The 22,059-nt window shown below is 48.7% G+C and overlaps 1 protein-coding gene across 3 annotated transcripts in view; it reads right to left on the bottom strand.

Moving 5' to 3' along the window:
* Positions 1 to 15,553: 15,553 nt before the first annotated feature.
* FRMD1 (FERM domain containing 1) overlaps positions 15,554 to 22,059 on the bottom strand; it is a 43,033-nt gene continuing 36,527 nt past the window's right edge. For 2 of the 3 annotated variants that reach the window (XM_069800824.1, XM_069800825.1), the window contains exons 11-14: positions 20,285 to 20,620; positions 20,016 to 20,144; positions 19,222 to 19,301; positions 15,554 to 17,114 (exon numbers count right to left, since the gene is read on the bottom strand). In XM_069800824.1, the coding sequence (XP_069656925.1) occupies positions 16,827 to 17,114; positions 19,222 to 19,301; positions 20,016 to 20,144; positions 20,285 to 20,620 (833 nt within the window). In that variant the 3' untranslated portion in view covers positions 15,554 to 16,826. The remainder of the gene's footprint in view (positions 17,115 to 19,221; positions 19,302 to 20,015; positions 20,145 to 20,284; positions 20,621 to 22,059) is intronic. The other variant, XM_069800826.1, reaches the window with a different exon arrangement.

Below are 22,059 nucleotides of genomic sequence, written 5' to 3'. Positions count from 1 at the left end.
AACTAAGTAAAATAAATAAAAATATTAAAAATACTTATAGTATTTAGTTTAAATATTTTTAAGGATTTGGCATTTCCTAAGTTTTGCGCAGAAATGTAACTTGTCATGAACTGCGCTTTATTTTCTGGAGCTGCTCTTCAAAACTTGATCTTTGTTTACAATCTGTGTGGTAGCGGAAAAGCAGCAATACTTAATGTTAAAGCTGAGAAATACACCCCTCATACATCAGCAAATACCAAAAGTTTAAGTTTCTACATTAACATCAACTCTGCCAAATTGTGCATAGGCAGCATTCCCTATTCCTGTTTTCCTTGTCAGCATAGCGTATCACTCACTGTTTGACCTGCACAATGAAGTGTACAGAGTACACAGGGCAGCAAAGTTAACATTTTGCTCTAAGAACTTTCCGTTTTAGAACTTCCTGGGTTATAGAGACGCGATTGCTCAATCCCAACGTAAGATGGGATGCACTGAAGGAAAGAAGGGTAAGAGCTGTAAGGGTGAAATGGCTTTACTCTGGCATCTAAGCTGAATTGTCTTCTGCCCAAAGATTCGCTCAGACCTGCTAAAGGAGAGGCAAGGATCTTCAGACACATAACTGATGTCCTGAGGAGCAAGGACAACAGCATGTGCAAGGCTCTATACTTCTCTGCTCTAACTTTTTTTAGTTTTCAGATCTTTTGTGCTTTCAAATAACAGCTATGTTAGAAAAGCAGGTGTGACAGATATTCACAGAGCTGACTTTAAGGTTTCCTTTGTTGAGTAAAGCCTATCCCAATAAACCAGTCCTCATCATCTTGACACTGTACAGCTGAAACACACATACCAACACTTGGAGAAAGAAAGAAAGTGATATTTGAAAGTGTTCTAAAAAACTGAGACAGGAGGTGATAAGCACCAGGAAAATGGTGGTTGTTTTTAAGTGCCCAGGTAGTCTATTTGCTAATACAGCTTTGCTCTCTAGGAGAGCAGAAGCACAAGCAAATAAGAGTAAAAACTATATAAATCAGGAGGAAAAAAAAAAAATAAAAAAAAATCAGTGAGGCCCATGAGTGCATAACCCAGAGCTCAGCTGGTCTCTTGATGCATTGAAGCAAGAGCACTCTCAACCCTGCCCTACCTCCTGCCTGCCCAGCCAGGTCACTGGGTTGCTGTTTCGGAGGGAACGCCGCTCAGTATAGCGGATCCTCTCTCCTGTCTACAATCAGCATGCCTTGGTGCCAGTCAAGATCTTAACTTTCACTGCTGGGCTCTCATTCTCCTCCACTGGGCCCCCACTTTCTCCTGTGACAGTTCAGCCAGTGCTCAGCTATGTCTTGCCTTCCACCATCCCCTGGCTAGCCGTAGGAAAGAGACATTCCTCCACACAGCGATGCAAGGCACCGCAAACCCTGGCTACCTGTTGGACTGGCCTTCAGATGCCCCTCTCAGATTTATTCTGCCTTCTTCCTTGCCCTGCAGATGAGCTGAGCAAACCATTTTAGCACAGTAGCTAGGAGCCTCCACCTCCTCCTCAAAAAGCCTACGCATTATTGAAACCAGAGCAAACACATGAGAATTTGGTCTTATGAATACTACAGTATTGAGCATCCTGGTTCAGTGTCAAGTTGGCCAAGGAGTCAATGGCATGAAGCCTGACCAGCACAGCTGCTGCCTGGGGGTCCCGGGGTCTGGTATTCATGCCAAGGTACCCCGAGCACCTTACGGAAGGGTGGAAGCTGCTTCCACACTGCAAGCACCCCTCACCCCCTGGCACGTCCTCTAACCCATGGGCCAAGCACCCTCCCAGAAAGCAGAAAATTTGGATCTAGTTTAAAGACAAAGGATTTGAGCTCACGTCTCTCCCCGCACAAGTGAATCCTCTGGCTTGTAGGACATTCAGCAGATCTGGAGCTGGGGCAGGGACAGTGGGACTCTGCCAGACCAGTCCCCAAGTCCTAATAGCAGCAAGTACTCATCTAGGGTAAAATATACAGATATATATACACATAGACCTACACAACGGTAGCAGGAGAAATCTAGATATATCTGGAATCTGACAATAGCCTTCGGGGTACAAGTCCAAAATTCGGCCCAAAAGTACAGCTTGGTACTCACATTTAAATCGCTGTGGATTTATCATTACAGGTGGAATTTATCAACTCCAGTTGTCAATTCCCTTGCAGTCAAGGGAAAAGGTTTATCAGGATAGATCCACTTTCAGCAAGTACCTCTGCCTCCCTAGTCTAGTGAGGGAGTCCAGGCAAATGGTTTAGAGCCCCAACTCTCATTTTGCCACGGCCCAGGAAACTGATTGCTCAAGGACCTGATTTTGAAGGACCTACAACTGCTATGGAGGTTTTTCACTGTTTTTTTTCAACCCTGATCCCTACACCATACTTAGCCAGCTCTAACATGAAGCTCTGCAGTGCTGGTCCCACACACCTTCTTTCAGCCTCTGCCAATCTGTCCCTGGTTCACTTGCAGCACGTGGCTTTCCACGCAAGGGAAGGCAGCGTGCAATGGGGCAGAGCAGGGCGTACGACACAGGAGCTGCTCCCCATCGGTTCCCTGTGAGGATGTTTTTTTCAGCACCTGCAGGGAATGCCTTTGTGCAGGGCAGCTTACCACGCTCCAAGAGCTGCCCCAGACCAAGCACGTGGCTGGCACGCTGTAAGTTCACACTACAGTCCATAGCCCTCTGCACCCTCTGCAGACAAGCCGTTCATCTCCCCCCCCACCTAGGAGTACTCCCATCAGCAGAGCCCAAGGAAGCAATGTGATCCACAATTGCTTAACAGTCCTGCATCTCATCACAGGGTTAAAAAAAAAAAAAAAAGCAGTAATTATAGCAGCCAGCGCCTTTGGCCCACTCTTAAACAAAGCCTTGTCCTATGCTGACGTTTGAAAACTACATATTTAATTTCCACATGTGGCTTCATGCCTTGGCAGCAACCGCACCACAAAGAGAGGCTGCTCTTGGTTTTAGCCGGGCTAGGAAAACCATAATTAGCATTGGAAGGTTCACAAAAATGTTTAATTTGTTATTAAATTGCGATTCCGTTTTATGAAGCACTTTTCCAAACCTCTGCAGAATGCAAGGCACAGGCAGAATGAAGCGGTTATTGGGAAAGGCTTTCGGCTCCCGCTGTGGACAAGCAGTTGCAAGCTGATGGGCTTGCAAGCCCCTTCAACTGGAGGAAGAGGCAGCAGCGTCTGCTCGCAGAGGAGCAGACGGGCCCAGAGCGCAGGAACGCCAAAGGTACCGTGGCCTTCCACAAAACCAACTTGGCGTTTGAGCAACGACATTAACTATAGCCCCAGCCAGACAAAAATGCAAGCCACATACCGTACAAAGGAGGGCACAGGGTGATCTAATTGAAGGGCGCGAGTGAGGGGAAACGTTGCCTACAATTCCTTTTTCTTACATCCATTTTTATCAAACCAGGTTTTATCTTGCAACGCATTTGCCCCTTTTAATTTTGTGTATATAAAAGGAGACAAAAAAAAATCTAAGATAAAATCTGAGCCTTCTTGAATTCATGCAAGTATCTCCGGGGAGGTTGGGGGAGCGGACAGCTGCATTCGGTTTCGTTGATTTGAATTCATCTTTAATAAGTGGCAAGATGCCCATGGTCTCGCATAAGGTTGGCAACGCATCCGAACAATAACCGTCCCAAAGCCGCATCGAAATACTCTTTGGTGACATTTAGAAGTGAGCGTGTCCCAGTGTGCCCCCGGGAGCAGGGAGAGCGAACGCGGCTGAGGGATGGGGCACTGCAGCGTTCGAATAGACCGGTACTTGGGACCAAGGCCCGTGGCTGCGAAGGCACGGAGGGCCGTTTGTTTCAGGTGTAACCTGCGGCCTCCCCACAGTGCTGGCAGGAACCCCATGGGGCTGCACAGAGAGCGCTGGAGCCACCAGTAAAAGGCATCTGCATGCTCCACCGTGCATCCCTCACTGAACTCTTGGGCTGCGAAAGCATCTCCAAGAGACGATTTAGTCTGCCCCCTTACTTCATGACAACACTCCCCTCCACCAGTGTTTTTACCGAAGATCTCAGATTTAAAAAAAACAAAACACAACAAACAAACACAAAAAGAAAAGAAAAGAGAGAGAGAGAGAGATGATCCCTCTTCCCCATAGCCAAGAGTTTGCGATTGCTCAGACAAAGCATTTGGAGGAGGAGTCCCAAACTCAATACTTGAATAACATGATGCCATGCTCCAAATTCACCTCTTGTTTGCTCAGTACATGACATGTCTCTAATGACTTGGAGATCAGCCTCAGAAATCCTGCTGAAACGCTTAAATGGTCCAATGACCAGGCATTCAGATGTCACTACTAACAGTTCAAACACCAGGGCCCAAATTCGACAACAAAAGAAGAGAATTGCAGCGCTCCAGCTATCAGGAACAAGTCTTTAGCATCAGCTTTGAGAGAAACAATGGGGGAAAACATCCCTAGATATCAAACTCCAGCAGCATGAGATTTGCACATCTTATCTGCAGACTTGCAGGCTTGAAGTTGTATCTCTGCTCATTACCCTGGGGAACCACAGCTAAGCTGAGTTATCACCCCCATGTTCTTCCAGCACCTCCAGCTTCATGCTTGCAAGTATCTCCTCCAACACGTGTCCCCTCTTGTCCTCTTTCTGCTACATGAAATTACTGTCCTGGCTGGGATGAGTCACTGCCCAGCAGCTCACTTAAAGGCAAGCAGCAGGAGTGGTTTTCCCCTCTCATTTTCCTCTGGACTTTACTAATCAGTTCCTTCCCTCTTCTAAACAAAAATAAAAACAAAACAACAACAACAAAGCCAACCCACTACTATAAAAAGCTTTGGAAGCCACACCAGAAGCTTTGAAGATCCAAGAGACAGAAGATGATACATCCTCCCTCGCTTCAGATGTTTGGGTTACAGCAGCATGAGCCTCCTCCACCTCTTTCTGAGCATGAATACACACAGACTCTGCCCACTACATGCTCTGAGCTGGCATTTTGAGTAACACAAGCTCCAGGTTAAACGCACAAGCAGATTCAGAAACATGAGCGTTTTGCAGGACAGCCAGTGCACTACCAAGCAGTCCTTCTTTATGCTTTAGCCACAGGCCTCCAATACCTCCAGCCCTACATGCTTTGGCCAGGCAGTGCCGATGTTCCCAACACAGCACAAATTACACGTGCTGTGATGACTTCCATCTGCATTTGAGATCCAGGTGTCCGTGCTTCTTTTCTCTTGACCCATTTCCCAAGCCCTCTGTGGGGTAGGTGGCTTGGCGTGGGTGGATGCACACACTCATCCATGCAGTACTTGGAAAGGAGCTGGAGGAGGAGCCCATGCTGCTCCCGCTGGATCTGCGGGCAAGGCTGAATCTGTGAAGAACGGCTAGCCAGTGCCTAAAACGCCAATGCTCAGTGCATTGTAACACAACCAAGCTTAGGCAGCCAGATCTGACAAGTTATTTTGCGGTGCCCAACTTGCGGGAAGCACTTCCCAACAGAGACAGGACAAAGTTCACAAGAGGCAGTTCAATATTGCAGTACCTAAATGGGGATGCCTCACATAGATGGCACAGGGCTCAACCCAGGGAGACTACAAACTGGGTGTTGGGAAGGTACCAGGCAGCCTGAGAGCTGCTGCCCAGCCTACCTGCAGTGAATGCAAGGGGCCATAAAGGGCATCATACCTCTGGACAGCCCCCACTGATGATGTCTTATGGAGAGACACATGCCCCATCTGCTGCCTTCCCAGTCCCCATCCAGAAGAAAGGTTTTACAACACCTCTTTGAATGCCTCTTTGTGGAAAGCTGTTGTAGGTTCACCACGGACACGGACCAGCTGGAAGTTACAGCAGTATCTTTTGCTGCTGCTGGCTACCTAATGCCATGAGAGCAGAGAAACCCTCTTGGTAGCAAGTCCCTTAGATGAGTCAAGACACTGCAGTGATGTACCCTCTGCACTCTTTACCTCTCCTCTTACCTTGGTTCATGAAGACTCTGAAACTACCCATACCAGAGACCAGACCAGCAGCTGTGATGTGGGGAATGGGCAATTTGAAGGGAGGTAAAAGCCATCCATAGTCAGACTTCTAGACTTCTTCATAGCCTGACTTCTGTTTTCTTACCAGAATCTGGTTTACCTGCTAAATTTGGTGCAGCATTTGCAACAGCAATGGGCAGGATGAGACTGTGATGCCTGAACACAAGAAGCTATACCTGCACATTCATCAGCATCAGCTCTTCTGTTTGCCCACGTGAACAAGAAGAGGGGACTTATGATGGACACACTGATGTGGACACTGTACAACTGCAAGCAACTCACAACAGCCACTTTAGGAACATGGAACGCAAGCAATAGGCCTACAGTTTTTCAGCACAAGCAGGTTTGTGTTAAACCCTTCTACCTCAGTCCCATAAATTTGGGCACGTCAAAACATCACAACCTTTGCAATCCCAGCTACAAGTCATGAGCTCAGCTCCCATGGCGTACAGACAAAAGGCAGAAGAATTGATGAATAACAGAAACATAAAAATGCGCAGTTGCATGGGGACACGGGGCAGAGGAAGAGAAGTAAGCTACCTGCACAGTCACTGAGGCGGTCCCGGGAAAGCTCCTGCTGGTGAGGATACAGCAGCTCCTGAAATCCTGGTTAAAAAACCTTCCCTGGTCAAGTTACATAGCAGGGAAACGCAATGCCTGGGGAAGCTGAGCACACAGGTCCTGCCTCTTGCATCACCAGGACTGCATCCAGTCCAGTTTTGGAGCTTGTATGAGCTTAGAAGTAGCTACGGGTGTTACCTCTGGCCAAATTCAGGCCAACACAGCAGCCGCCTTCTCCACCCACCTCCTCTTGTTGGAGGCGAGTGCCCACGCTCGCTCGCAGGTTTGTTCCTGCTGTATCTCTCCTGAAGTGAGCCACGCGCTGCCACAGGACCGAGCCAAGCCGAAGGAAGGGCAGCTGCCACTGGGGACACCTCTACCAGTTCACAGGCAAGCCCGGCGCTGCACAAGGCAGCACCAAACCGCTTTCAGCCAGGACACGTTTTCGGAGAGCCCAGCCAGGCACTCAGGATACCAACACAGTGTATGGTGACCCCCCCAAATGCTCCATGAGAGCCAGAGAGGGCCCCACACCACCAGTCAGGTCCTGCCAGGGCTGCTGTGGCCACGGCACATGCAAGATGCCCGCAGCCAGCTGTGCTCTGGGTCACACACGGTGCCGCTGTCATGGGGTGGTGAGGCAACGGTAAGCCCGAAGGCAAGGAGAGGCCTCACTACAGGCACAAGAAAGCAGAAGTATCCGGCCTCCAAGCAGGCCAGTGACCTTTGAACACCACCTACCTCCCGTAAAGAGTGGAAAGGGAAGAAGAGAAAAGCATAGAGTCCTGAAGGACAGCCGATAAAGTTCTGGCAGGTGTGAGATACTGGAGACACAGCGACACTGACTCATACAACGTTAACTCACTGAAGTCCCAAAAACAACCCTGGGAGTTCAGATCTCACTAGCGCTTTGCACCAGGCAGCTGAGGTCCCGTCCTCAGGGCTGAGGTTTTGCCAGACCCTGGCCACAGTCTCAGTTTAGGCACCTGCTTTGAATGGAGCGGGTCCGAGAGTCCCCTGGAGAAGTCCCCCAGTGTCTCCCACCCACTCGCACCAAGTGGCACTGCCACCAGGTCAGTCCCCACAGGAGTCCCACCGCCACGGCCCCCAGCTGCCACCCTCACGCTGACAGGGCTGCCGCAGGGAGGTTGGACTCAGTGGCCACAGCACGTGTACCCTCGGAGAGGACACTTTTGGACAGTTAATACATGTGAGGCCAAGGTCCTCTGCAGCCCGAGAGACTAGGACTGCAGAGCCGTTCTCCCAGGAGAGCCCCAAACTCCAGGCAAGAGGAGTGCCACAGACAAGAGATATAAAACAAGCCCTAGCTTAATGATGTAGTGATCACAGGAGACTCTTATCAAGGTCCTGCTGAGTTGCTGCTGCCATCACCCATACCATTGCTGCCTGCAGTCCTTCCAAGTTATTCCTTACACCAGCACGTCCCAGGGAAGAGTCAGCAGCTTCACCACTAGGACACACCAGGCAAGGGGGAAGGAAGAAGCAGTTTCAAGACCCCATCCCAACAACTGCTTATGCCTCCTACAGCAAACAACATGTGAGCGAGACCGAGAGGCAAGCAAGTCCTACCTCACCACCCCAGCAGGGCTCTCCTTACTTCTCTCCTGCGGAGCTCATCCACAGCACCACGACACTGGAGCCTGCTGGTAACTTCTCCCAGAGGGTCTGCAGAGACCTTCTCCTTTCCCTGGCTCTTCTCCTCAGAGGAGAGCTAATTTCCTGTGCCTTGATTGCTCTCCTTTGTAGCACCCTCCACCTGGACCTGCTACCAGCTGCAGCCAGGTAAACACCTGAGCCACCAGGAACCCTTTCTGGCCCCTGCTCTTGGGCAGAGGAGAGCGGTTTAGGGACACCAGAAACCACCTCACACTCCTCCACACCTGGGATGTCACCGCTGAAGCAGCTGTCCCTGCTGTCATCGTGCCTCACGGGGCTCTGCATTTTATCCATGCATCCTCCACATAGGAAGAAATTGTACTTGGAGCCTTGTGGGCACCTCCCTGGAGCTAGAGAGGCAGCTCTGAGCCTGCAGGATGGCATCGACGAGGCAGGGCCAGAGTGGTGGTAGCAGCAGTCTGGGGTAGCAGCTTTGGGGAGTCTTTAAAGCTTGTTAACCTTAAAGGTGCTGGGTTGTCTGAAAGCTCAGCCGATGCTCTGGCAATGTCCTTGGGAAAGGCAGCCTTCAAAAGCTCTTACCCTCCCCTGTTTATTCTGAAAACAGGATAAAATAAGCATCAAGGCTGTAGAGCTTTCCCTTAGCATGCTAGCCCTATATTTTTCAGCAGTAATTCCGCTTTGGATCTCAAAGCGGTTTGTGTTGAAGCAGATTGGAAAGCAATGGTTTGTACCCTCTCTGTTATTTGCAGTGCACATGTTAAGCAAAATCATACGCAACTGCTCCCACAGCAAACCCTGCCGCTCATCCCCTGCTGCAGGACGTGGCTAGCTGAATGCCAGTGCTGGCAGCTGGGCTGGGCTGGGACTGGCCAGGGGCACGTCCACTCCAGAGGAAGGCCCCGTGTCCGCACCCCCAGCCTCAAGGCATTTCCTAAGCGTGAGTTTGGATTTAGATGTTCAAAACCACACCCATACTTGGGGCTCTCTTTATTGCCCTTCTGGCATAGGCCCTTTGAGCAGTCCTATTGCCAAATTTTCCCTTCAGCCAGGTAGGCTGGGAAGGTTTCCTTGTTTTTCTTATTACAAGCTGTGAGCCTTGTGCAAAAGCATGACTCGGAGCTGGGGCTTTAAAAAGAAAACACAACGTACTGCAACACCTGCAAGAAATGCGATCAAAGCTGGCAATGCTAATATTGTCCAGCTAGCCCCAGGTGCCTTACCTGCCTTAATGCAGCCCCTCTGGTGACTGCCATGTCCTTCTTGACCATCCCAAGAATGGAAGCTCCCCAAAGTACATCTTGTTAGCACTTTAACAGAGGGATTATAGGAGCCCCCTGTTCACGTCTGACTAAAAAGACCGTCAGCAGAAAGTCTGCATTACCTGTAGAAAGACCATACAGGCAGAAAATCTTCCCTGACCCCAGCAGTAGCTATGTGTGCCAGAGGAGGTGACAGGGGCATTGCCAGTGTCGCTGGTCCTGCAAATGCAGAGAGCTCAGGATCCACTTCAGCAGACGCTACAGACAAAAGCCAGGCCGGCTTCCCAGGCTTTGTCCACACACAGAGCGAGCAATTTAACCCTAAATATAGGAGCGCAGCCCACAAGCCAGACAAGAAAGATTTCAATACCACCACCAGGAACAACAACAAACTGCACCACAGACCTTATTTCCAGCAGTGGGTAAGCGTGGATGCCTCAGAAGAGGACAAAAAAGCCTCCTCGCTCTCATCCCCCAAAATTTACGCATCAAGGAGAGAAAAGCACCTGGCTTCCTACAGCGCACGTTTTTGCTCAGGGATCTCTGTCCCAATAGCCAGAGCTCTTTTGAACGCACTTGGGTCTGAGAACAGTGCGGCGGGGAGGGTGACCCCAAAGCCTGCACCCAGCAGGGATGGGCTGCCTCAGTGCAACCCTTCCAGCCTGAAACGCCTTGGCAAGAGAGCAAGCCACATTCAAAGCTTCATTTTCTACAAGGGTGGGGAACGTGGCTGTGGGAATCGGTCACTGTGGCCACGATCATCAGACAGCTCAGGCTATTTGTCAGCTGGTTGTAGCAAAGAGGTGGAGTACTTTCTGTGGCTAATGCAAACTAATTTTTCCTACACCGAATGCTCTGCTGCTGCTAAAGTATTCAGCGGTATTTTCCATGTGGTGGCTTGAGACTTAAGGCTTCTAGCACATGCCATATCCAATTATCTTATTGCATACTGAGAACAGCAGTGATTGGAGAAAGAAAAATAAAGATTGGTATAAATGTATTTATGAGATTTAAAATAAAAATGTGAGGCTGATATTTCCAGGAATAAAAATAAAGCAGAATTTTAAAATACCACAGCTATGCTCTTCAATAGCCCATATTCAGCTGCCCCTGCAGTCTACCAGAAAGGATAAATACAATTTTTGCTCATTACGTCTCTGCGGTAGAACAACAGACTTCCAACGCGAGGGTTGCTATCCGGATCTTACTCTAACAACAACAATCTCCTCCTTGCAGAGCCAAATTCAGTACCTGGTTGATTGGCAGCGTGAGAATGCAGTATGGCCATGGGCTGGAGCATGCTCCCAAAAAATGAGCTGCAGGGACACAATATATGCCAGCAAAGGAGGGGTGGGAACTACTCTGAGGTGGGTTTACTTTATAAAATGTTGTTTGGGTGCGAGGAGTGCAATCACCCGTGGGGAAACAAAGCCCTCCCCATTCATTTCTCCATCATCCCATCGCCTCCTCCACCCCGTCCCTCCTGACCAACGGCACCTTGCCGGTACCAGATTCACCCTTTCCTCCGCTCCCCTCCATGACAAAGCCCAGCGCCGGTGCAGCGGTCGGGGCTGTTGCAGTGCGTGCCGTGCCGGGAAGGTGCCGTGCAAGAGGCACCCTGTACCCCTGCGCTGTCTCACCAAGCCGTGGATGCAGCCACTGCGCCAGCTGCAGCTGGGCTGAAGGTCCACGGCAAGGGCAAAAGGGGCCCGACCGTGAACAGGCGGCAGCCCACTGCTAATATTCAGCTACCCGAGGGGGCGTGGAGGTGGAGGTGGAGCTGGACAGCGGGCAAGTGATTGCAACAGCGCGCAGATGTCATTAAAAATTCAGTACATTTGATTTCCCGGGAGCAGCACAGGGAAATACTCGGCGACGCTGCTCTGACACCTGCAGAGGTTCTGCAGGAAGGGTGCTCGCCCCGAGAGGAGGCAGCTTGGTGATGAAAGAAAAACTGCTTCACTGAGTGGTACCCAAGGCTCGTCCACCTCCAGCGGTGCCCCGTGCACGACGCTGAAGGAAACCAGAGGCACAGAGCAGGCATTGAACGGGGCTCGTCTTCCATAAACCGACTCGTTGGAGGGTTTTTTCGAACCAATATCAACATTTCACACCTAGAGCACCCCATGCCGAGGATTCCCAGAGGCTAAGGCGCAGCAGCTTCGTCCCCAGTGTAGTTCGGGCGTACCACCTCCCGTGCAGCAACCAGCCGTGCTGCCCTCGGCCCCCACAGACGCTGCCCCCGGGACCCCGTCCTACACTTTTTATATTTGTATATTACGGGATTCAAGCCAGCCTCTGACGGCCGCAGCCTCCCTCGGGCTCCCCTCACCCAACTACCGACCTCCCGGCGGTCCGGCCTGCGTGGGCCTTGCGGGCTCCTCCCGTTTCCCAGCCGGCCGTCGGTCCCCGAGCGGGCAGCTCGGTCTCCGGCGCTGTCTTGACAGGAGCCGGCCCCCGGCACCACCCGGCCCCCCGACCCCGACCCCGGTTGCGGGAGCCCAGGCCATGAGGCAGCGGCCGCCGCGTTCCTCGGGCGCCGCCCCGCGCCCCGGGCCCGCCACTGCCGCCCGACGGCCCGGGACAGGGCCCGGACCCGGCCAGGAGCTGAGCGTGTCCCCCCGGGCCTTGTCTCCCGCCCCGAGTGGGGTCCCTCAGTGCCCCGGGCCTTGTCTCCTGCCCCCGAGTGGGGTCCCTCAGTGCCCCGGGCCTTGTCTCCCGCTCCGAGTGGGGTCCCTCAGTGCCCCGCGGGAATGGGCGCGCAGCCTCGGGGAAAAGCGGCGGCGGGCAGGGGGCCTGGCCGCCAGCACCACCGGCCTGAGAGGGCACCCGGGGATGGGTCAGGCTTCACAGCGGGGCACCGAGGATGGGGGCAGCTGTGGAGACAGGGGAGACGGGTAGGGGTGAGGAGACGCCATTTGCAGGCGGGGGAAGCACCGTTGCTGGTGGGCAAGGAGCTACGGCAGGGAGCTCGCCCACCCGCCACTGTGAGACGCCAAGGCCCCCTGCTTTGCTGAAGAGTGTTCGGGCTCTTAAAACACCCCGTCAGCCTTCAGTGTCTCGGACCTTGGTGCCACGCATGCCACCGAGGAGCTGCGCTTGCTTTGCCCCAAATACCTTGGGGTGTTCTCCCCATCGGCTTTGGCACACACCGTCAGACCTCGCCTCCGCATAGAGCCGGTTCCCCAATCCCACGCTGTGTCACTTCGCTGAACCCAAGGGAGGATGTGCTGGTCCCACGAGAAGTCCCATCTTTGGAGGCAGACTCATCCTACGTATTCTGGTCAGCAGCAGTCCGCCCTAGCAGGCGAGAAGGTGCGATTGCCAAGCAAAGAAACAAAGACAAGCGACAAAGCCCTTCGGAAGAGCTAGGTGACTTCATATTTACCTGTTGTTTAATTTTACCTCCACAGGAAGCTCTATGTGTAACCAAACCACCTCCTTCCAGCATCCCCAAACCAAAGCTGGATGAGTCTCTGCAGTCCTTGAAAATTTGTATGCTGGAAACGCAGCAGGTACTGGACAGAAATATGAAGTACAAGAGGGGAAGTCATAAGAATAGGGGCAACACTACAATATCAAATATTGTTACTTTTTTTTTTTTTTGAACGCTAGCTTTAGTGGTCCATAACATAGCCAGAGAAAAGGAAAAAAAAAACCCCACATTCATGATGGAACCACAGTCAGCAAGCTTCTTCGAGAAGAGATGTGAATAGTTATACTGCAGCACCCCTTCATATATCCGTGTCCCAAGAAAAGCAAAACTTCCCTTTACCCATGCCAGACTCAGGCCAGCAGGTTAGGTGACTTAGGGCAGAGCGCTTTTCAGCAGCACACTGCATCCCGTGGGCTGGTGTGCCTGTCCTCGGATGCAGCCCCCGGGAGGATGCTGATGGGATCTCTCTACACCCTTAGGAGTTCGCATGCTCGGTTTGCTTGACTAACCACCACAAGCAGCTTAACTTGTCTCCTCAGTTAGATTCAGGTCCCATTAGGGTTCCTGCTGACTCCAACCGGATCGACTGGGTCCGCAATGCCTGACAGAGGCCCCTTTGGCATCCTGCTACTGAGAGTGGCAGGGAGGAAAACGAACTGTCCCAGTGACTACAGTGCCTCTGGGTTTCCCATCACAAGCCAAGCTCATATGGATTACAGGCTGGCAGCAAATTAATTTCTACAACCTGCCTATCTCAAATGGAAGATGTCACTGACATGCACCTCTTGAAGAAAAAAAAAAAATAGATACACAATTACCTTTTTCTATCCATACTTTATTGCAGGTGTACATATAATTATTTATATTTTATTTTAAACAAGAAATTCCTTTCATGGAAAGGAGAAACTTTTACCATTAAAATAGAGTGATTATACCACGAGTATTTTACAAGTATGTACAAATATTGGCAGCTAGTTTCTAACATCAGCTGATAAATGCTTACACGTTACCCTCTACCTAACTAATCAAAAATAACAAGAGACCTTCTAAATCCAAAGACAAACAAAAAATAAGTCTATTACTAAGAGGAACAGTTTTTTCATATGAATACAAAAACTTGCATAATAGATATTCACAGTGCTTGTAAGATATTAATTCATTCTCAGGCTACACACAGAAGTATCTGGTCTCCCCTTCATATGCATATGTAACGTAAGAGTACTGGAGGGAGCTGCGTAGGCCACTGAGGGAAGACTGTCAGACCTGGAGAGTTCACCTTCCCCACCAGCCATGAATAAATACAAGAAACCCCCATATACATACAAGGCAGTGGATGCTCACGCAAGAGCCAATTACACTGTTTTCAGGCATTGCCATATTTTGTAACCAGTGACAGCAGGATTCCAGCATTTCACCAAATCCACTGAATGCTTGGTAACTGCAAGCAAAAAAAAATACCAAGCTGCTTGGTGGCAACGAACACTTCAGTAAGGTGGTTAGGCTGAAGCAGGTATGAATGTGATTGTCTTTGAGACAAGTGTGCACAGATGTGGGCATGTGGTGCACACGCGTGTTTTATGACACTTTTCCAAACAACTATACCCATTGAATTTTGAGCTTTTTCCTGTTAACAACCACAGCCAGAAACCACGAGTAACTGTACATCTGCACAGGTGGGAAAGCAACAGTTTAGCAGGGCTGTCGCTCCAGATGCCCCCACCTTTTCCACGGACAGACGGGCATTGCTGCAGGAAGCTGCAGGAAGAGCCATCCCTCTAGCTCTGCTGCGGCTGCAAGAACAAGGCTGCTCCCTGCAGCACGGCCCCTGGCCTCCTGGATCCTGGCCATGCCCATCTCCCACAGCTTATGGCCAAACAGGCCCCAGGTAATGGAGTGACCAACAGCAGGAGGCTTGACTGGACTGTTCATGAGCATTTAGATCCATTTAGGAGAGTTTATTTTGGATGCAGTAAACATAGCTCAAGTACTCTGTAAAGGCATTTTGGCTTTGCTTGGAAGAAAGGAAAAGAGGCTACGGTGAACACACAGCTCCTAATTGTTCATTACAAAAAGAACGAACAGCGTCATCAAAGAGGGCACGGTCGATTAAGTTGCAGCTACAGCGAGCTTGTGCCCATCATTTATTCCTCAAACACACAGCTAGGTTTTGGTGCTGGATTCATCTCGGGAGGATGTCCAGCCACTGATGCCACTTCAGTAAATGCATGCAGATGCACCTGCATGCTCTGTCTCTACGCCACGCTCACTTGCATAGAAATAGTGATATGACAGACTTCACAGATTTTCTATTTTAACAGCTTATGGGAACGCAATTTGCCAGACAAGTACTAAGCCTGCAAGCCCACTGTCAAAGCAGCAGCTCAAACCCTCCTCGTTGTGGTCTGGCTTCCTTCCTTTCCTGAATTCAACTATCTTCAGCTTTTGAATGGTCAACACTGCACAACACACACTTCCTCAACAAGCAGAATAACATCAGTCTGCTTCTAGAGTTTGCCAAAAAATTATTAATTTCCACCTGGCAAGGTTGTCAAAAGCTGGGCACAGGTTACACATGCCTGTAAGTACAAGCTTCCCAAATGCTGGGAATCGATGAGGGGAGGAGGTACTGGGGGAAGATAGGGAAGGAAATCAATCATACATTTATTTGGATGTAACAAGGTAGCAGGACGTTTTCCACACCAAATGCTTGAATCAAACAGCATAATTATCATTATTTTCCTAGTGAGAGCCAGCACAGCCAGCTCCACCACTCAGAATCACCAAACAAGTACCCTTGGTTTGGCACACAAACACCCTATGCTTCCACCATCACCAGCCCTGCAGCACCACACACTCACATTTGCATGACCTATCCATGACTAGGTTGGACACAGTCACTCTGTCTGTCCTTCCAAAGCGACTTTCTCCAGTCCATACTTGCCTCCTAAGCAGAGGAAAAATTTCTAAGGAACAGATTTATTAAAAAGAAAGAAAACAACAACATAAAAGTGTGATTCAAAGTAAGGGGTGATCATGCCTGGACAAATTCTCCAGTCACACTCCTGTCTTCAAGAGCCAGTCAATTAACACTTTTGTCTTCCACTTTTCTCTCAGAAGCAGCCAAGTCATTTTTTCTTATCCCCTCCCCCATATTCCCCAAGGATATAAGCATTTATTTACCACTCTGCATCATGGCAGTAGTAGACAGCTGAGAGACAGTTCCATTTGTTGCATTAAAGATAAAAAAGAAGAGCACACGTTGTATTTGGCTGGATGCTTACAACAAAACAAAACAACAACAACAACAACAGAGAGAAATAAACTCCTGGCAGAGCAGGTCTTGCTCCCAGTAAAGCAAATAGGCAACTTGTGTTCATTACAACAGGAACAGGCTAGACACTTCCATACACAGCCCTCCAAATCTGTGCAGAGTGTATCCTGGCCTGACAGCTGTTGGCAGTGTTGCAGCAGCACAAATTCAAGACAACCAAACTATCTGTACACTAGCATTAACATAAATGGACCACAAGAGAAAGGCAGGAAGATAAACTGCCATAGACTTTAAATTTCTTTCTGATAAATCCATTTAGACACAGTGTTTGCTTTACTAGCTCAGCATCAGTTTTGGTCTGCTGTTTTTGGTTTTTAAGTTGGTTGTGTCACTGCTAATGGTGCAGGCCACTTCCATTTTCTGCTCACACAGACACTTCTAATGCCAACATTAAGTGCTACACTCCAGTTGATTTGCCCTGTAGTCAGGTCTGCAGAAGTGATGCCACTTACTGATTATAGAGCCAAGTAACAAAGCTGCTCACAATTTCCTGCAAGAACCAGAGTGACATCACATGTGTTAATGAGGTATGTATTTCCATGATGAGCTGTTTCCTGGTATGGAAGAGCTCCAATCTCATTACACCACAAACTCCTCCGGGAGCCGGTCCTCTCCCAGAAGATCCAAGGAGAGGCAGTTCATGGATCGCTTCCCATAAAGGGCAGACTTGGTTTTGCAGTCCGCTGTGGAATAAACACAGCCATAGATAGACAGCTTATCCTCCAGGCTGCAGCCAAAGGTGTAGCTGTGGGATGTGTCTGAAGACAGTGTGGCACTCAGTGGCGGGTGCCGGTGCTTGTAAAGGCGGATGTCATCCAAACTCTGGCTGTGCTGGTCCGTGCAGCTCCTGCTTTTGGGCGATCTGACCTGCCAGTTCAGTAAGACACACAGGAATAAAAACGATGAGCTCAGACACAGCTTAAGGATGCTCGCTATGCATGCTACAAGTTTTCCAAAACTGTTCTTCCACTCCTTCAAAACAGCCCCACCAGCCTTCTGAAGGACGCTGGCTTAATGAAGAAGCTGTGAACCATTAAGAGATTACAAGTGCATTAAGCTGCCCTGCCATGTTGAGCCAGATCCTGATCTGTCTAAACTGTGTCCTCAGTGTCCAGTACAATTGACAAAACACTTGACAGGTATTGACACCTGAATGACCTGATGCTTCTTGGCAGATCCGTGCAGTCATCCTCAAATGGAAAAAGTCCACGTAACAAAAAATTACCCCAACTGCTTGAACACACTGAGTTAGTGAAAGTTAGTGAAAGAAGGTTCAGAAGGCAAGCATGCAAACTAATGGGTTACGATGTCCAAAATTCACTAAGTGCAATGTACAGTTTCATCTACATAACATTGTTTGGCAAGGAAGAAAATACGAGAGACAAACCAGCAGTAATTCCCAGAGGCAGCATCTTGCTACACAAGCTGTAGTGACTCAACCTCTGTGGAGGAACTACTGACCACTCAAGACATTTCCAACTTCCCCACCTGTTTCTTCTTGCTCTGTCTCTTCACAGTCAGCTTTTAAATGCTAATATTAAGGCTGATTTCAGGAATACCACTTTTAAACCAAGATACTTCTGTTGGCAACACAGAAAACTTCCTCCCGGTATCACTGCTCTCACCTCCATGGGATGGGAATTAAAAAACTACGCTGAGGAAACCCTGCGCTGGCTCAACTGCACTCCCAGAAACAGGCACACACTGTATGTTCCAGTCAATCCTAAGAAAACCCAGTCCTGCAGTGTTTAGTTACACAGCCTTGTAAGGAAGGTAGTTTTTTTAGAGATGCACCAAATATTTGACACAGAAGCGGCAGCCAGGTCTTTGCAATTGCTTAGACAGTCCTGTGTTGATCAGAAACATTCTTATAAAACAGATGCCTCCCGATCAATTAATAACATAAGAATATGTTGGTAAAAACATTAACGTTAAAAACATTACTTTAAGCAAGATGCCCACTCCCTGCCTTGCACTCTTAAGTCATTCCACTCAAATATAGGAATAAGCTCATTATGATTTGTACTGCATGGTCTTCAGCTTTGGAAAAAATAACAAAGATTTTATTTAAATCTCCAATAGCACTTTACAGATTATTTTGCCAGTAAGTGAAAATTTATCACTTTTGACTGGGTCCAGGAAGAAGCATGAAAGGAGAAAAGAAGTCCTAAAAAGTGACTGAAGTCCTTGTTCTGAAAAGTTCAGGGACTAAAGGGGAAAACAATGAACAGATTTTTAAAATTCTTTTAGCAGATAAGGCTAATTTGGATTCAGAGAGACAAGAAATGGTGGAGCCTTGGTTGGGTTTTTTTTTTTGTTTTTGTTTTTTTTTTTTTTAAAAGCAGCACAACATTTCTACCCCAGTGGCTACAGCTAGTTTGAAAAGAAATATTTTTTGGCCTTAAAAAGACATTTTAATAAGCTTTTTCCAACCACAACTTATCATATGACATATTTTACCATATATAGTTGCCTTTTCTCAAGGGTTTGATGAAAAGAAAACATTGACAACAAAGACTTCAGCACACACGTAGTATAATCACACAAATGATAGTAATTAGATATTGAGTATCTGGTTTTGCTCTGATGTGAGCTTCTGGCTTCAGGAGCAGGAAGATGATCAAGTTTGCAACGCACATCCAAACTGCATGGATGGTCTTGGCTCTGTATTGCAATGAAAATTTGGAAGTGGTTTATTTTCCATTTCCCGTCTGGAAGCCTAAGACAGACGATAGCTCGCTTGCAAGATTTCCCCACTGATTGCTCCAAACCTCTCTATAGTATTCTGGACCCAAACACTGCTTTCATCCTAGTCCTGATAGCAGTAGCTGGCCAACAGCTGTTTTCAGTTACACCATTTAAAATCAGTCAAATCCAGACCAATCAAGTTCACATGATTTACAGCTGTCTTCATTACACTAGACCTTGGTTCAATGCCCACACACAGACCCTCCTGCCCAGCTACCCTCCTTACCTGGTGAAGAGATTCCACACTTTGGCCTCTCATTTTTATCAGTGTGACTTGCACCACAGACAGTGAGTCCTGATTTATAGCTGCAAAGGAGAAGGAGGAAGTAAAAAGCATTGCAGGTTTAAGGTTTTGTGGGCTGCGGAAAAGAGAAGTTGTTCTCACAGGCCACATTCAAGCAGTGCTATCCTACAAAGATAAATATACATCAGTGAGCACCCTCAGTGCTCTGGGAGTTTTGCTCACAAGTAGTCTTTTTTGCCCCTAAGCATCAATGTTTAAAAACTCTCAAGAAAACAGCTTCTCACCAACTTGTCCCATATTCACCCGTCTTGCTTTGCTATAAAGGCTATATGTCTTAAGGCCAGACAGCTCCTGTGTGACCCCACTGTCTAGCATTCCCTGTATCACAAGCCAGAAAACTTTACCTATTAATACTGGCGACTAGCCCATTAATCTGTGGTTGAAACCCTTGGCTGTTTTGTGGTATACAAGATTTTAAAGCACATTCCTTCACTACAGACGGTTTACCTCAGTTACCTTCTTGTCATTAACTGAGTATAAACTTGGCAAATTTGGAGGAGGGAGACCTTGAGGAGCACAGAGGAGAGCAGCACTGTACCATAAAGGGTGCTGGCCTTTAACCTCTAGATGAGCTGACTTCAAATCCTGTTGCAGCAGGGCAATAAGTGGCACTGGCAGTTGTTTGGAAGAAGATACAGCTTTCTTAGATCCCTCAGATTATGCCTGTTGCTAGAGCCTAAAGAAAAGCACTGAGCAGTAGCAGAAAGCCATCTCACCTTGGCAGCTAGCAGCATCTAGAGGAAGAGATTCAACAGATTCTCCCACAGTGGCCTCCTCTAACTGGTCTCCCTCTAAAGGCTCATCTACAGGCACCTCCTCTGGCTCATCTACTGCCAGCTCAAGCTCTAGGAGGAAGAGAGCGGCAGGAGAAGGGTTAGCATTACACTTCTGCTCCAAGCTGCTTCACGTTCTCTGACTCCCCATTCTCCTGCAGGAGAAGGCAAGAGCGGGCTTAAAAGTTGCTCCGCATCTCTGAATTCTTTACCATCGTCCTGAGAGTCGTCTTCAGCCCGCCCTTTGCTGCCACTGTCAATGCCAGAGCTACCGTAGCTGATGGTTGAGCTGCAGGATTTCTCTTTCCTATGCACCCGGTCAATGCTGAAGGGCTCATCCACCGACATTTCCACTGACACCCGGTGCCTGGAGTCAGCCTCGATGCCTGATGTGTGAGAGCTGCCGTGACTCCCCGTGGACTGGCGCGAGAGACGGTTATCCCTCCGGCTGCCCCCGCTGCTCCCGCTGCCGCGCGAGTTCTTATCACACGGGTCCAGGTCCATGTCTAGCGTGTCACTGATATAGGACTCCCGGTAGCGCTTCTTCTCTGAGGAAGAAAGATGAGAGAAACCAGTGGGAACTTTAAGCAAGACCAAAGGAAGGGTAGCAAAAATGAGTAAGTTCTGGGACTGGCACACCCGACAATTAAGAAACAACTGCTGCAGCTGCTGAACAAATACAGGGACAGTTTTGTATTTTGTTTGCTCAACAGATACTGGGATGCCCAGCTGGCTGTAAAAGAATTAGTTTGTCATACTCGCAGTAAACCCAGCATCTCCTGAATTAGAACAGGCAGGGGCAGTTATGATACAGAAAGAGTAGCTTCCAGAATGAAGGAAAGGTCAAAAAAAAAAAAAAAAAGGGGAATTACTTAGCTAACCTAAGTGCTCAGTCTTTAAAAACAGAGTGCATTGATTGTTTCTTGAAACAGTCACCAACACATGGAGACAGCTAAGAACAGGATCCCTGTGGCTGGCCTTTATTAATGATTTATTAATTATTTTTCCATGGCTTGTATCTGTTACCTAAAGAGAGCTGTGCTGAGGGTGGTCAAGAAATCCATGAGACACTAGTAGACACAAAACAACCTAGGGCCTTTTGCCCACACACACTTGATTAGTGAGCCTTTCTACAGGTGACTCGCACATGCCACTGGTTTGTACCTGCACAGCTCAAGGCCACTTCCATAACCCCACTGAAGGAAAAGACAGAAATAACCAAGCTAGAGGAGACCAAGGGCTGCCTTGCCCTGTACACTGATTCCACACAACCAGCAATCACCACTTCAGAGATGGATGCAAGCTCCTTAAGAGTTAGTTGAGATGGGCAATAACCAGAAACAAGTTTCTTCCTGACTTGTCCCTGGAAGGAGTCAGCCTATGTCCTCCAACAAGAGGAACAACTACTGCTGGCTGACTTCTAGTGACCTTGAAGGTAAGGATACAGGGCTTACAAACCCCAGAGAAGACAGAGAAAGTATGAATGGAGAAGAATGCAGGGAACAGCAGTCAGGAAAGAAGTAAGGGAAAAAAGCATTCAGGAGAAGGCTAGAGGGAAGGGGATATAATCCTCTGAAAGAAGACCTATGCAATGCATTAAAAAAACAGTCACTGGGGAGAGGTAGGCTGAGAAGTTGTAGGACACCCAGCTTGCAGAGCTGGAAAATGGAAGAGGGCAAGCTGAGAGGTGGTGATATGACTGAAGTTTGCCTGAAAGGACACCAGGGATTGTCAGAGTTCAAATCACTGTTCCTGTGGAGAGGGGGCCACAACAGAAAAGACAAATTCTGGGAGTTCTGATCTGCTCTCAGGCTGTTTCTGGCACCTGCAACTCCTAGCTCTTAACTGTTGGACATTATAGACTAAATTTTGTGCAGGGTTTAGTAAAGGGTACTAAAAAAATCAAGACACAGGCTCACAACTTGTACTGCTGCTTGAACAGAAGACGACCTTATCCCAATGGAAAGCTTTTTATTAAAATTCCACT

Source organism: Haliaeetus albicilla, chromosome 13 (genome assembly GCF_947461875.1).
Source record: "Haliaeetus albicilla chromosome 13, bHalAlb1.1, whole genome shotgun sequence".
Lineage (NCBI taxonomy): Eukaryota > Metazoa > Chordata > Aves > Accipitriformes > Accipitridae > Haliaeetus > Haliaeetus albicilla.
This window is presented reverse-complemented; position numbering and strand designations above follow the sequence as displayed.